At 29.3% G+C, this 16128-nt stretch overlaps 1 protein-coding gene across 1 annotated transcript; it reads left to right on the forward strand.

Annotated features, from left to right (window-relative positions):
- The first annotated feature begins 11774 nt into the window (after positions 1–11774).
- On the forward strand, positions 11775–14122 carry LOC105107210 (cation/H(+) antiporter 19-like). The gene is made up of 3 exons (XM_011001052.1): positions 11775–11979; positions 12084–12731; positions 12820–14122. Exons 1-3 carry the CDS (start codon positions 11776–11778, stop codon positions 14041–14043), a joined length of 2076 nt encoding a protein of 691 aa, XP_010999354.1. The 5' UTR covers position 11775; the 3' UTR covers positions 14044–14122.
- The last annotated feature ends 2006 nt before the right edge of the window (positions 14123–16128 follow it).

Here is a 16128-nt window from a genome sequence, read left to right on the forward strand (position 1 = left end):
GAAATCGAATTGCCACCTTCTTGTCCTATTAGTATTTGAATGTGAATTCAGATTATTTACTAGTATATGATGATTTAAGCCCATGATGTGCCTCCTCATATAGCCGACCTAAATGTTTTTCAACGTCAAAAGAAAATGCTAAGGTGAAGGATATGTTTCTAACAAAGAAGAAAAAAAATTAAATTCATCTAATTTAAATAATAAAATAAAAAAACATGAAAATAAATAAATTCATAAAAAAAAAATTCAGATAATGATAATGTTTTTAAAAAAGAAAAATTTAAAAACAAGCTCACGAGTTAAATGAGTTTAATAAGTTTAATTTAATAATATAATTAAAAAAATCAATGGTAAATAAAATAAAAAAATAACAATAATTAACTATAAAAATTAAGTTATCAATATAATAATAGGAAAAAAAATTAAAAAAGCATGTTAGAAATTCATAATTGCTTCATCATTAACACTTCCTCGTCATAAAAAAAACTCACACCAAAAGAGGTTGCAAGTGTAGTAAGAGTTACAACTTAGAAAGTAAGCGAAAAAAAATATCACAAAGCAAGTATTTTTTGCTTATAATTAATCCATTAATTGAATTTAATTCAAAAATGAAATCTGTTTTTTTTTTTTTAAAACCTTAAATTTAATAAACAATGATAACTAAAAGGACCTGAGATAACCTAGATTATTTTTAAAATTAGTGAAAAATTCTATAGAAAGCAAATATATAAAAAAATAACATATTTCAATATCTATTTAAATAAATATTGCAGGATAAAACTGAAAAAATATGAGCTTATAAAAGATGAAAAAAAAAACCAAAAAAATGTAGGCTCTTATTCTAAACTTGGGTTAATTTCTCAAAGTCACAATTCATGAAATTCTAAATTTAGATTCAATCAAGAAGCTCAATTCCCAACTGATTTAATGTTGAAGAATGAAAATAAAAAAATATCAATTTAAAAAATTTGATAGAATAAAAAAATAGCAACCTAAAGAATGAAAATAAAATCTGATAGGAAGAAAAACTAAAGGAGGATAAAATCATAAAAAAATTAATTTTAAAAATTATCTTAAATAAAATAAATAGCAATAAAAAAAATTGGAGTATAAAATTGGAAAACAAAATTCAAATTCTATCAATTATTTTAAATAAAATAAATAGTAATTAAAACAAATCAAATTTAAAGAAAAATAAATTGAAGAATTGCTTTGAAAATTCAAATGGTTAGGTGTAAAAATCAATGAGAATAGAGAAATGAAAAGGAAAAAGAAAGAAGAAGAGAATAATCCACCAACACCAAACTGAAGGTCAATAAGTCATATGCGCTATCTAGGGATAGAGAGGCCACGATGATGATTCGATTGTTATCCTAGAAGCCACCAAATAGCACAAAAACAACTTGCACGTTGATTCATGCATTGTACATGTCAATCACTGTTTTTTTTTAAATAATATTTATATTTATTAAATTATCAACTTGATTCTAAGTCAACTTGATTATTACTAAAAAATCAGGAAGAAAATAAAAAAAGCCCCTATATGTAGTTAATTTTTTTTTTGTTCTTAAGAATAATTTAGTTATTTTACTATACTTAAAAAAAAAGTCAAAAAAACCTTAGATTCCTGTTAAATAATTTTTTTAGAAATAATTTAGTTATTCTATCATGCATAAAAAAGTTGAAAAGAACAATATGCCCTTAATCATTCTAATAATTATTAATGGACCTTGGTAAGCTATTGTATTACCCCTAATAGCCAGTTCAATAACTTTTGTTTAAAAGAGCAAAATAGTAATTATATTGTTTCAATCCATAATAATTTGTCTTAAGACATATAATAACTTTGCTAAGAGATTAAGTTTTAAAGCGTGTGTTTGTGTTATATCCAATTTAGGTGTTCATTAGTTTTTGGGCAACTAATACAACAAAAATTTTATGGTGCTAAAAAAGTATCTAGTGATATCTTATTAGTTATTTTTAGGGATTATTTTGAATAAAAACAACCGACATAAAGAGAAGAGATAAAATATAATCTACTAAAAGTAATAAAAATATTTTCAATTAGGATTTCTTTTATTTTCCTTGTATCTATCTCTTTTTTTTTTTTAAAAAAAATGTATTTCAATAAATAACTAGTAAGATATCATTAATTATTTCTAAACACCAAAAAAATTCTAAAAATTACTTGCTCTATTCTCATAAGCTTGCTCACAAGAATAACTCAAGATAAAGAATAAAGCTGAAATAAAAAAAAAATACGCATTAATAGACCCAATCACTAAAAATACTCATTTTTCAAACTCTAGCTTGTCCATATCCATAGCTAAAGTGAATTGTTTTTAAATTCATGTAACTTACTATTATATTATATTTGATTTTTATTGAGTTAGATTGAGATTTATTTTTAAATGGGTTTATGTCATAATTTTGACTCTAAAAATTCATTAGGCTTCAACAAATATCCTAAAAACAAAGAAAAGAAGTACCACTGAGTCTTTTTTATTACTGGTTGTAAAGGGAAAAAAAATCATATGTAAAAGGTACAAGCCGGAGTTTGAAAAATGAGTATGTTTAATAACTTACGTGTGCACTGTCGCGGTGAAAACATCCACCCTTAAAATATCTTATCTTCTATCTATCCAGCAAATATAGAGAAACAAGGAATTCTTATCTTTTATTTGTGGAAAGCAAGAATGAGAGTCACCATCTAATATTTTAGTCATTAAAAATCTTAAGTGGTCTTAGAGATCAAGTATGAAGACTAGTTGTGTAAAGAGAAGGTATTAACACTTCAAATATGTCCTATATAAGGTAAGCTGTATTATTTTATTATCTGATAAAATATAAGGTCTTGTTATGTTTTTTGATTGTTGGTCCGTCTATGATTTATAAAAAGTCCTTCTCGGTAAGGAGATCCTTATCTTATCGGGTAAAATCTAACCATTCTAACATTAACAAAAAAATTTAATATCCGAAATATATTTTATGTATAAGATTGTAACCCCAAATACTAAAAGAAAACCAAATATTTTTTTTGGATTTTTTTGAAATGGTGGCCTTGTCTTCATGACTTTAACAAACTGACTATTAAAGTCCATAATGCATGCTAGAACATTTTTTTTTATTTATTGTATGAAAATATTATATGATCTTTTTGTTTGAGAGACTTGGTTGTATATATAAAAATAACATATATATTATTTTTTTAATGTGTTGATGAAAATCAAGTATTGTAATACCGGATTTATATCGTTACAATATTAAAATACAAACTAATATTGATGAAAATATAGTAAAATATTTGTGGAAAATCACAGATTCTTTTGAAATAATTTTTAAAGAAATTTTGTTTTTAGACTGGCTTAGCTCGACCTATATGAAATTAGGCTAGAATCGGCTCAATAGAGAACCTACTTGTGGCTGGATTGCTGGGTTGATGTTCCAGCTCGAAACCAACAATGCAATTGGTTACTGTGCTCAGCACAGTAACACGCTAATTATAATTAACGGGTTATTGTACTGATGCATAGGAACCAATTAACTATTTTCCTTGCTGCAGAAACGTGAACAATACACGTTCTGCATGTAATAGACCAACCAGACAGACAAGAAGAAGGAGAATAGTGTCACCTAGAATGGAGATGCTCTGGTAGCTGGGCTTACAGTGGCGTTGTTGTCTTGGCAGCCGGTTGTGGTAGCAAACATTGCTTCTCTTTCTTCTCTCTTTTGCTTCGTCGTGTTTTCTGTTTCCTCTGTTTTTCATTTCCCCCATCAATAGTGTTCTTGCCTCTCTTCAGTGGCTTCGTGGAGGTGCTAGTGGTGTTGTTGGTGGCAACAAAGAGGAAGATGGGTAGTGGTAAGCAGGGGACACTACTTTGGTTGTTTTTGTATTTTCTTCTTCTTCCTCCTGCCTTCTGCATTTCTTCGTTCACTCAGCTCTTTTTCTTGGTTTTTCCCTTTGTTTTTTTCTTTCCCACCTTGTATTTTCTTTTTTTTTCTTCATCTCCCTCCCTCTTTGTCTCATCCTTTTCTCTTCTTTACGTCCCCCCTCCTCTGCTTTTTTCCTCCTTCTTGTTCGGTCCCTTTTCTGGCTTTTATAGCCAGAGAATACATGCGTTATGGTAGGAATATAGTAACGGTTGACGTGCATCATGGTAGTAAGGAATATCAGCCGCGAGACATGCCTCCCTTTGATTGCAACTCCATTGTCTTCCCTTGTTTTTAGTGCCAACGAAGAAAACAATGAATAGTTTTAGTGCCTTTTTAAAATTTTAAATGGATATTTTTGATTTAATCCTTGGATGTTTTTATAATTTTGTAATCAAGCCCCTGGAAAAATTGTAATTGGATATCTTGATTTTAACACCTTTTCCGGTTTGGTCCTTAGTTTTAGATTATTTCAATTAAATCCTTAATTAGCCATTAAACTTCAATAATTATACAATTAAGCCCCTGATCTGACCAAATCAACTTTTTAAAATTATAATTGGATCGCAGAACCTTAATTTCTTCTAATAAAAGCCTAAATTGACTTAAAAACTAATTGTTTTTACAATCAAACACTCTATAAATTTAATTAAACCTTAGATAAAATTTAATTGAGTTTATAAACATCTAATTTTGAATATATATATTAAAAAAAATTAAATTTTCTTTGTTAACAGGGTTCTCATTAGTTAACAATATATTATTAAATTTCAACCTTTTGTATTTTTGAACCTTCTCAACCAATTTTTGATCATTTTTTATCATTCCAACATCCTTTTCTCCCTTTTATTATTTTTTGGATTTCTTCTGAATATTTTTTCATATTTTTTTGTATTTTCTTATTTTTTATGTGGGAATCCAAAGATGTGTAACAACAATTAACATTGTAAAATATCTTTTTTTTTTTTATTGCTATACCTTACGTGGTGTAGCACAAAACAAATGAGTATTTTCTTGCCCTAACATTCAGTTACTAAATTGAATTTATTTAATTAATACTAATATATTAATATAAATATATAAATCAATATAGAAGTATAATTCAAAATTAATATAGAATAGAATTCTATGTAATAGAAGTATAATTTAGTTAATGTATGATACTATTATTTAATATTTAATATTAAATTTAGAATAATATTATTATTCCATTTTATATTATATAGGTAGAGGTGCTATATTACATATATAATATAGGTATAGTATTTTATAAATATTAGTATTTTATTAAGAAATCTATTTTGATTAGTTTATTAAAAATTATATTTTGAACTTTTTTTTTTATAGATTTTTCCACAAATTCTTTTCGGGTTTCATAACAGAAAATGATATATTTTATTAAAAACAAGAAATGGTATATCATGTAAAAGACAACCTTTCTATAGATTGCTTTGAATGGGTAAATCAATCATTTTTCCTTTCTTATAGCAAATATAGCAATATCCAACTTGCGAAATACCATATCTCAATGAATATATATATATATATATATATATATATATATATATATATATATTTTATAATGATAGTGTTTTTTAAAAACTGAACTTTGTTCTATCCTTTTCAAAGGGTATTTCTTTAGTCATATTTCAAAGGCACCCATTTCGTTGTCTCCACCGTTAAAATTATATTCTGTATTAGAGAATAATATAAATTAGATTTTATAATCTCACTTACAAGTTTAAACTATTAAGTTAAAATGGTTCTTTTGACATGATATTAAAGTCTTGATAACAAAGCAGTCATGAGTTTGAATTTTACAATCTCTATTTGTTTGATAAAAATTACGCACAAGATAGTATGAGTCTGTGCAAGTTTTAAGTTCAAAGAGCTTTTATTTGAGGTGATGTGTTAAAAAATAATATAAATCATATCTTAAAATCTCACCCATAAGTTTAAGCTATTGGATTAAAATGATTCTTTTACATCATGTATATTTTGCATCTTGATAAATATCATGACAAAAAATTAAAAATATATATCATAAAAATTTCAGAATCACCATTTAGTAATTAGAGATATTAAAATATATATTGGTTCTAAAAATTTATACAAGAGGTTAGTTTTGCTTAAAAGAAAAGCGTTATTGTGTCTCTTGAGATTAGGGTTGTAATAAAGGCAAAAGACCACCTCTCGTAGAAGTTCTTTTGAAATCCAGAATTTCTACAAAATTAAGAATAAAACAACATTGTTTCCTTTATATATTAATCAGTCCGTTCTTCCCTAATTTAATCAAAATGCATCGTTTTATTGTTTTTGTTTCTTAATTGAAATTAGGTTCCCATGCCTAACTTCAAATTCATCCTCTCATTTTAGTGATTTTTGCGTTTAAGTCCATGGCATTTTGATTTTCCTAATTCAAGTTAATTCTACCTCTTTCCTTTTAATTTCTTTGAATTTTACCTCTGAAAGAATTAGAATGACCCCTCTAATTTCTCTAATACTTTCAATTTAATCATTGATCTAAATTACTGATTTCAATTTCTTTTCTTAATTAATCCCTTAATTGATTTTCTAACTTGACTATTGGTTTCAAACTCATCCTTGAACTTCAATTTATTTCAATCTTAGCTAAATTAAACCAATTAAGCCCTTTTCTCCATTTCTTCAATTAAAACCCATATTTATGGTCTAAAAATTTCCAAACTTTATTTTTCCCTTCAATGCTCAATTATATTGGCCCAATTTCAATCCTAGCTACATTGTTTTTTTGTATAGATTTTTTTTTTTATGAATTTCATGATTTTTTGACACACACGAATTAAATAAAATTGATGAAAATAAAAAATAATTAAAATTAACTAAATTTATTGAAAAGACAATTTTTTTGACCTTTTTTTTTAAATGTATACAAACATAGGGTGAAAAATTGGGTTACAAAAGTATGTGCCCCCACCGAAATGTTGATTTCTTTAGCCCCAAATCAACAATGTAAACTCGCAAAGCCCTTTTTTCTTATATGCAGTGGTGGTTGAATCAAGTTTTTCTTCATCATGTATAAGTGTCGTATGTAAGAAAAAAAGGATTTTTTTTTCTCTATGTAGTTTCATATTTGAGTTCTTGATTACTTATATAATAGTCATTGGAGGCTTATATGATCGTTAACTTCAGGGCTCGTGAGATTAGTCGTAGGGCGTGCAAGATGGCTTGGACACCCACGTTAATCTAAAAAAAAAAAAAAAGAGCTTTGCGAGTTTTTTTATTTCTAATTTTGGATTCCTGTCTGCATTTTTCAACCACCCTTTCTCTTAGTCCCATACATCATTTATCTTCTGCATCACAATCAAACAAGGCAAGAGTCCTTTGAGGACAAACTGAGAAGAAGAAATTGTTCTAGTCTTTGATTTCGTCTCTTTGCTAGATTTTTAGGGCAATAAATCAATGATTAGAAACTCTACCTAACAAGTAAAGAATAAATCTAAGAATAATACAAAAAAAAAAGGAAGAGAAAAGTTTGATTGCACTACAAAAGCAATCAATATCGTGACTTTTGAACATGATTTTTCTCCTCTCTTTTATGCCAAAGATAGAAATGACAATATATAGAAAACTACACGACAAAAATTTTGCTATAGTTGATAATGACAAGTTCATGAACCCAAAATCAATTGATGCAGTCATCGAACTTGACTCTGATATCTCCAACTCAAGGAAACGCTACATGACCAAGAAAAGAAAAGCACTTGAAAACTGAACCATCATCTATATATATATATATATGATTTTAATATATATTTCAATTATGTCTTTATATGTATATTCAACAATAAAATTATAAATAATTTACCTATAGTATATGTTTATATAATATCATCATATCCATTTTGAATTCAATTCGATAATACCTCCTCATCCTCTAATAAATAAATATTTTAGATATTTATATATGAACTAAAGTAATATTTTTTTTTTAAAATCATTCATTCTGATCAACTCTAATAAATAACCAGTGATTATGAATTAAATTCCCAACTTCCTTGTAGTTGGATGTGAATTCAGATATTATTGACTAGTATATTACATATCTTGAGAAATTTCATGGTTTTCAGGTTGTAATTACTGACATTTTATATTGACTCCATAAACTAATATGCCATATCATCTTCCAGCTTTGACTTGAATGGTCGGAAAAGGTAGGTTTAATATGGGTAGCCAAATCTTAATTTAGACGAAGATCCAAGTAATAAAAAAAGAAAAAAAAAAGTTAAGAAAATCATATAAATAAAAATTTATTATGCTTTCCAAAGATTGTAATTATGATTAGTATATAAGAAATCACATAAAAAATCACAGTTTCCAAAGAAAATAATTTCCCAAGAAAAAAACCCAGAATTCTAAAGGCCTTATACTTCATTCTATATTAGTAATAAATCAAAATAATTTATTATTCTTCCTAATAATAAAAGAATAAAAGAAAAGAAAAGAAAATCATGGATTAGAAACTTCTTATGACTTTTAAACTTATCACTCACATAAAAAAATCCCAGTTTTCATAGAAAATAATTTACCGAATTTTTTTTTTATAGGCCCTATAGATCATATTCTTAAACTTCCATCTGTATTAGTAATAAATAATTTATTATGCTTTTCCAATAATGTAATTATGATTAGTACTAAATCAAAATAATTTATTATGCTTCCAAATAATCGAAGATATTTTTTTTAAAAAAGCATTGAATATAAATTAATTTATTATGCTTTTCAAATAATGTAATTATGATTAGTATGAAATCAAGATTACCCACATAAAAAATTCCAGTTTCCAAAAAAAAAAAAAATTTACCGAAAAAAGAGAATTCTATAGACCCAATAAATATTAATCATATTCTTAAACTTCCATCTGTATTAGTAAGAAATAATTTATTATGATCAGTATAAAATCAAATTAATTTAGTATGCTTCCAAGTAATCGAAGGAAAAAAATCATGAAAACATAATTTATTATGCTTTTCAAAAAATATAATTATGATTAGTAAGAAATCAAGATCATCGACATAAAAAAATCTCAGTTTTCAAAGAAAATAATTTACCAATAAAAAATCTAAAGGCCCTACATATCATATTTTTGGACTTCCATTTATGTTAGTAAGAAATAATTGATTACGATTGGTAAGAAATCAAAGAAGAAAACAAATTAAGAAAATAATCTAATGAGAAGCTTTAAGAACAAAATTCTCTTTTGTGTTATTGTTTTATAACACAAGATAATGCTTTGCACTTTTGTTTTTATATGCTTTTTATTCATTAAGATATATAATTAAGGCTTCCAAATCTTTATTCCATTTGTTTTTTTTTGGATAGAAAATGAAACCAATTAATTTCGCCAATCCCCACAAGTTCATTCCACTATCCTATTAGATATTTATATATGAACTAAAGTAATATTTTTTTTTTAAAATCATTCATTCTGATCAACTCTAATAAATAACCAGTGATTATGAATTAAATTCCCAACTTCCTTGTAGTTGGATGTGAATTCAGATATTATTGACTAGTATATTACATATCTTGAGAAATTTCATGGTTTTCAGGTTGTAATTACTGACATTTTATATTGACTCCATAAACTAATATGCCATATCATCTTCCAGCTTTGACTTGAATGGTCGGAAAAGGTAGGTTTAATATGGGTAGCCAAATCTTAATTTAGACGAAGATCCAAGTAATAAAAAAAGAAAAAAAAAAGTTAAGAAAATCATATAAATAAAAATTTATTATGCTTTCCAAAGATTGTAATTATGATTAGTATATAAGAAATCACATAAAAAATCACAGTTTCCAAAGAAAATAATTTCCCAAGAAAAAAACCCAGAATTCTAAAGGCCTTATACTTCATTCTATATTAGTAATAAATCAAAATAATTTATTATTCTTCCTAATAATAAAAGAATAAAAGAAAAGAAAAGAAAATCATGGATTAGAAACTTCTTATGACTTTTAAACTTATCACTCACATAAAAAAATCCCAGTTTTCATAGAAAATAATTTACCGAATTTTTTTTTTATAGGCCCTATAGATCATATTCTTAAACTTCCATCTGTATTAGTAATAAATAATTTATTATGATTAGTAAGAAATCAAAATAATTTATTATGCTTCCAAATAATCGAAGATATTTTTTTTAAAAAAGCATTGAATATAAATTAATTTATTATGCTTTTCAAATAATGTAATTATGATTAATATGAAATCAAAATAATTTATTATGCTTCCAAATAATCGAACATAATTTTTTTTTTAAAAAGCATTGAATATAAATTAATTTATTATGCTTTTCAAATAATGTAATTATGATTAATATGAAATCAAAATAATTTATTATGCTTCCAAATAATCGAACATAATTTTTTTTTTAAAAAGCATTGAATATAAATTAATTTATTATGCTTTTCAAATAATGTAATTATGATTAATATGAAATCAAAGATTACCCACATAAAAAATTCCAGTTTCCAAAAAAAATAATTTACCGAAAAAAGAGAATTCTATAGACCTAATAAATATTAATCATATTCTTAAACTTCCATCTATATTAGTAAGAAATAATTTATTATGATCAGTATAAAATCAAATTAATTTAGTATGCTTCCAAGTAATCGAAGGAAAAAAATCATGAAAACATAATTTATTATGCTTTTCAAAAAATATAATTATGATTAGTAAGAAATCAAGATCATCCACATAAAAAAATCTCAGTTTTCAAAGAAAATAATTTACCAATAAAAAATCTAAAGGCCCTACATATCATATTTTTGGACTTCCATTTATGTTAGTAAGAAATAATTGATTATGATTGGTAAGAAATCAAAGAAGAAAACAAATTAAGAAAATAATCTAATGAGAAGCTTTAAGAACAAAATTCTCTTTTGTGTTATTGTTTTATAACACAAGATAATGCTTTGCACTTTTGTTTTTATATGCTTTTTATTCATTAAGATATATAATTAAGGCTTCCAAATCTTTATTCCATTTGTTTTTTTTTGGATAGAAAATGAAACCAATTAATTTCGCCAATCCCCACAAGTTCATTCCACTATCCTAAAGGTTTCTCTCTCTCTCTCTCTCTCTCTCTCTCTCTATATATATATATATATATATATATATATATACTGATTACCGACAAAAGCAAGTGAAAAAGGATCAAAACTCTAATTTGTTTCAAATTAGAGTACATTTGTTTGAATATATAAAAAGGTTTTTAAAATCATTTTAGAAAATTAATTTTAATTAAGATGCAAGCTAATCTAAATATACTTCTTATCGTTAAATAAAAATAGTATTATAGAGACCGAAGATTGCAAGGTTACTATGAGTGTTAAAAATGCTTGATGTTGATATTAGAATGGATGCAGGCGGATTTTTAAGGAAAATTATAATTTTTTAGTTGTTGTTATTTATTTATTTATTAAAAAATCAAATATTGAGATTGATATTTTTTTTTAAAAGAAATTAGGAATAAATAATTTGATTTAGAAGAGGGTCCAAATCTTAATTTAATACGGGTAACCAAACCATACAATATCACTGGAAGGATGCATGTATGCCAATATTCAAAGCAAGTTCGCATGTAGCAATTTGATTCTTGATGTGTTCTTATCAATTTTTCTTTTATCCAGTACTAACCTCACCCCACATCATTTTTTTCCAGCATTTCGAAAATAATAATACGAAGAACAACAATACAACCTATTCATAATATTTTGAGCTCTGTATGCTTCTGGAATCCATTCTAGACTTGGGAAATTTTTGGGGGGCCGGTTTTTGTCCGGAGTTCGTGTGAGAATATGGCCACCAACACAATTAATGTAACAGCTGCATTGCCAAAGCCTATGAAGGCAACGTCAAATGGAGCGTTTCAGCATGAGAATCCATTAGATTATGCGCTTCCTTTGTTGATCCTTCAGATATGTTTGGTCGTCGCTTTTACAAGGACCCTTGCATTCCTTCACAAACCCCTCAGGCAACCCAGAGTCATTGCTGAGATCATTGTAAGTTTCTGCTCTTGAATACCATCATCATCGTGCACGTGATCTTGTCTTTCATATATCAACGACTTTGTTCTTCGATAAAAGGAGTTGAGAAATTTTTGCAGGGAGGAATACTGCTTGGACCATCTGCTTTGGGAAGAAGCGAGAGATTTCTTCACACGGTGTTCCCACCCAAGAGCATGACTGTCCTGGACACGGTCGCCAACATCGGTCTCCTTTTCTTCTTGTTTTTGGTGGGTTTAGAGCTTGACATTCGATCCATTCGTCGCACTGGAAAGAAGTCCTTGGCAATAGCCGGCGCTGGCATCACCCTTCCTTTCCTTTTAGGAATCGGCACCTCATTTGTTCTTCGTTCCACCATATCCAAAGGAAGCGCTCACGCCCCTTTCCTTGTCTTCATGGGCGTCTCTCTCTCCATCACCGCTTTCCCAGTCCTGGCCCGTTTTTTGGCGGAACTCAAGCTTCGGGTTCTTATAGAGAAGATAGAGGATCTTGTGGCGGGGCTCTTTCTGCCACTCTATTTCGCATCCAGCGGGCTCAAGACCAACGTTGCAACCATAAGTGGAGCACAATCTTGGGGCTTGCTTGTGCTCGTAATTGCCACGGCTTGTTTCGGTAAGATAATTGGGACATTGATTGTGTCAAGGATGTTTTTTAAGGTGCCCTTTAGAGAAGCTGCGGCTCTTGGATTCCTAATGAACACCAAAGGCTTGGTGGAGCTCATTGTCCTCAATATCGGCAAGGATCGCAAGGCAAGTACTCATGTTCATTGCTTAGCTAGCTAGCTAGCTAGCTCTAGGCAGCATCACTCAGAATTCGTAGCGCTTGTGTCTTATGCAGGTGCTCAATGATCAGACTTTTGCCGTTTTAGTTTTAATGGCGCTGTTCACCACCTTCATCACTACGCCAATCGTGATGGCCGTGTATAAGCCTGCTAGAAAGGGAGCGCCTTACAAGAACCGTACTGTCAAACGCAAGGATCTTGACACAGAGCTTCGACTGCTGGCCTGCTTCCATAGCAGCCGCAATATTCCTACTATGATCAACCTTGTGGAGTGTTCCCGAGGAACACGGCAGCGAGGACGCCTCTGCGTGTATGCCATGCACCTCATGGAACTTTCAGAGCGATCATCTGCAATTTCAATGGTTCATAAAGCCCGCAAAAATGGACTCCCTTTTTGGAACAAGAAACGTGATGATAGAGATCAAATGGTGATTGCTTTTGAAGCTTATCAGCAACTCAGCAGTGTCACCATCCGTCCCATGACTGCCATCTCTGCTCTCAACACTATCTACGAGGACATCTGCACCAGCGCACACCAAAAGCGTGCTGCCATGATTCTCCTCCCATTCCACAAGCACCAGAGAGTGGACGGAAGCTTGGAGTCTTTGGGGCATTCGCTGCAGGAGGTAAACCAGCGCGTCCTCCGTCATTCTCCATGTTCTGTTGGTATTCTCATTGACCGTGGCTTCGGAGGCACCACCCAAGTCTCGGCCAGTGATGTGTCCTCCAAGATTGTAGTCCCTTTCTTTGGAGGTAGTGACGACATGGAAGCTCTAGCCTACGGGATGAGAATGGCGGAGCACCCTGGAATCATGCTTACGGTCCTTAAGTTTGTGCCCGCATCAGGGAAGACGCTATTGACATTAGAAGGCCACGATACCAATGTGAACAGGGTTGAGAATGACAAAAATTCTAACAGCCAGGCTGATAGCGAGATCTTCTTCTCTGAATTCGTCCAGCATGCTGCCAAACAGCTGCAAGATTCAGTGACACATGAGGAAAGAGTGGTAGAGAGTAAGGCAGACGTTGTTGCAGCATTGAAATCAATGAGCAAGAGCAATCTCTTCATGGTAGGAAGAATGCCACCCATAGCTCCTCTGTTGATCTCAACCGACACTCCAGAACTGGGTCCTGTTGGAAGCATTTTGGCATCCTCCAACTTCTCCAATACAGCATCCGTTTTGGTGATCCAACACTATTATCCAAATGGAAATCTTCATCCGTTCGTTGAGGAAGAAGAAAACAAAGTCACGGATGATGGCACAGATACACTGGTTTAGTTGACATATATTGCTATACAAGACATCAGCCTATGAATATCCGTTCAGAACAGCCTCTTCATTAATTTTTTTTTTTCACTTCTGGGTTTTTTTTCTTTAATTATTTTAAATAATCTATAAAATTAAAAAAAATCAATTTCAACCCTTTTAATTTGTCACCTTTAAAAAGTTTCAAATAAACTAGAAAATCTAATTGAAGGTAAAATTAATTATGAAGTCTTCTTTTCTTGTTGTAGTTGGGATGAATAAAGAATCCTTATAAGAAAATAATTCTTAAACATTTATGAATCCTTGCTACACTTAAAAACTATACTACATCCCATTAAAGATCCATGTAGAACTAGGAGATTCTCAAAACAAGCTGTCACATCCTTGGAGAAAAAGAATTCTAGCCAAATAAAAAGTCCAGAAGTTAAAAGGAAATAAATAACAAAATTCATATAGTCTATTCTGAAATATATTGCATATTCTTCCTGAACTCCAATTCATTTGAAACTTTACCCCAATATAGACCAATATCTCTGGAATCTTCATGTCAAATTTCAACTCGATCTAACAGTTGATTTTAGAGTTATGCTTAATAGCGTAAAACTGGACAATAGAAAATTTTATGTCAAAATCTGAATCTCACCTTATTTTAATTGTATCATTTCCTCGAATCACCAACATGTTTGATGGACAATTCCTTAGCCTTTTATTTCATTCATTTGAGTTCTTTTCTTTCACACAACTGCCTGTAACAATATTATATGAATGTAGATGCCGATAATAATTTCAAATAAGAATGTCTTCCCATTTACTTACGTGTAAATCTTTTAATGATAACCATTCTATCCTCTTTCGTTTGTTATCCCTTTAACGCTGAATTAAAGTTCTTCACTTTTCACATTCTTTATTTGTTTCTTTATAAACCTTTATAAGTCATTCAACCTCGTGCTCTTTACCTAACATAATAAAAGCATTTTAAGCATAAATATTTGAAACTCATAACCTTCATTTCTCTTCATTACTCATATTGGATCTCCTCTTATCAACTCACCTTGGCCTTTCGACCCTATTGCCACTATTTGCTTTCAATTCAGCCCCAACCTTCTTCATGTCTTGGCTGTTTATACTACCCTCATTACTATATCTCTCCACCCTATCAAGTTTGTCACACACGTTTCCCATCACAAAATTGATCCTCTCCATCATTTGTGTCATGGCTTACATTTGAAACTTAAGATCTCCCTTGGGAAGAGGTGGTGTGTTATTTTGATTTGACAAGATAATACCTGTAAAAATTGGTTAGTGGTAAAAAAATATACTCACGTCGCTCGTGTTTCGCTCAAACACTTTTAATATCCTCACACGCTCACACTTCTCGTCTCACATTCTTGTAGTTCTTGCGGAACTAAAACCAACACCAAATAGAACCAACTTAGTAGTGCAATCCAAATATGTATATTTGACTCAAGAAGCAATCAAAACCAAAAACCAAGCAAAATAAAACTGCGATGATAGTCTCGCAAGTAGCAAGTGAATCTATTTGAAATATGAACAAAATTGAAAACTCGAATAAAAACATAAATGAAATATGAAAAATGATGAAACAACACCTAAATATGGTAGATATGTTAAAAATATATTGCAAGAAGTGAAAGCAATAGAAAGAAAGTGAATTTTAAAAGTTGACGCAAAACAGACTCGTTTACGACAAGTTAAGTATGAATATGAAACCTAAAATAAATGATGTCCAATTGAGCTAAAATTTAAAATATAGTGCGATTTTAACCCAAAAGACAGAATATAAAGTTTGAGTAATTTACGATAAGGTTTGATATACTAATACAAAAACATTATGAATTAGATCTGATTAGACCCGAAATTGAAAACAAAAGAAAAAGATATCCAATTGACCCTAAAATTAATATAGTGTGATTAGGACCCCAATAATTAGAGAATCAAATTTGAGCTAATTTCAAATTGATTTGATCCAATTTTCCCTTGTTTAGTTTTTTACGGTAGAACCCAACAAATGTCTTTTTGAACAATTAGTCTTTTCTTTCCTTTTTTTTTATGCTACTGATATATTTTGGACAATAA

This window comes from Populus euphratica, unplaced genomic scaffold (genome assembly GCF_000495115.2).
Source record: "Populus euphratica unplaced genomic scaffold, PopEup_1.0 scaffold151.1, whole genome shotgun sequence".
NCBI lineage: Eukaryota > Viridiplantae > Streptophyta > Magnoliopsida > Malpighiales > Salicaceae > Populus > Populus euphratica.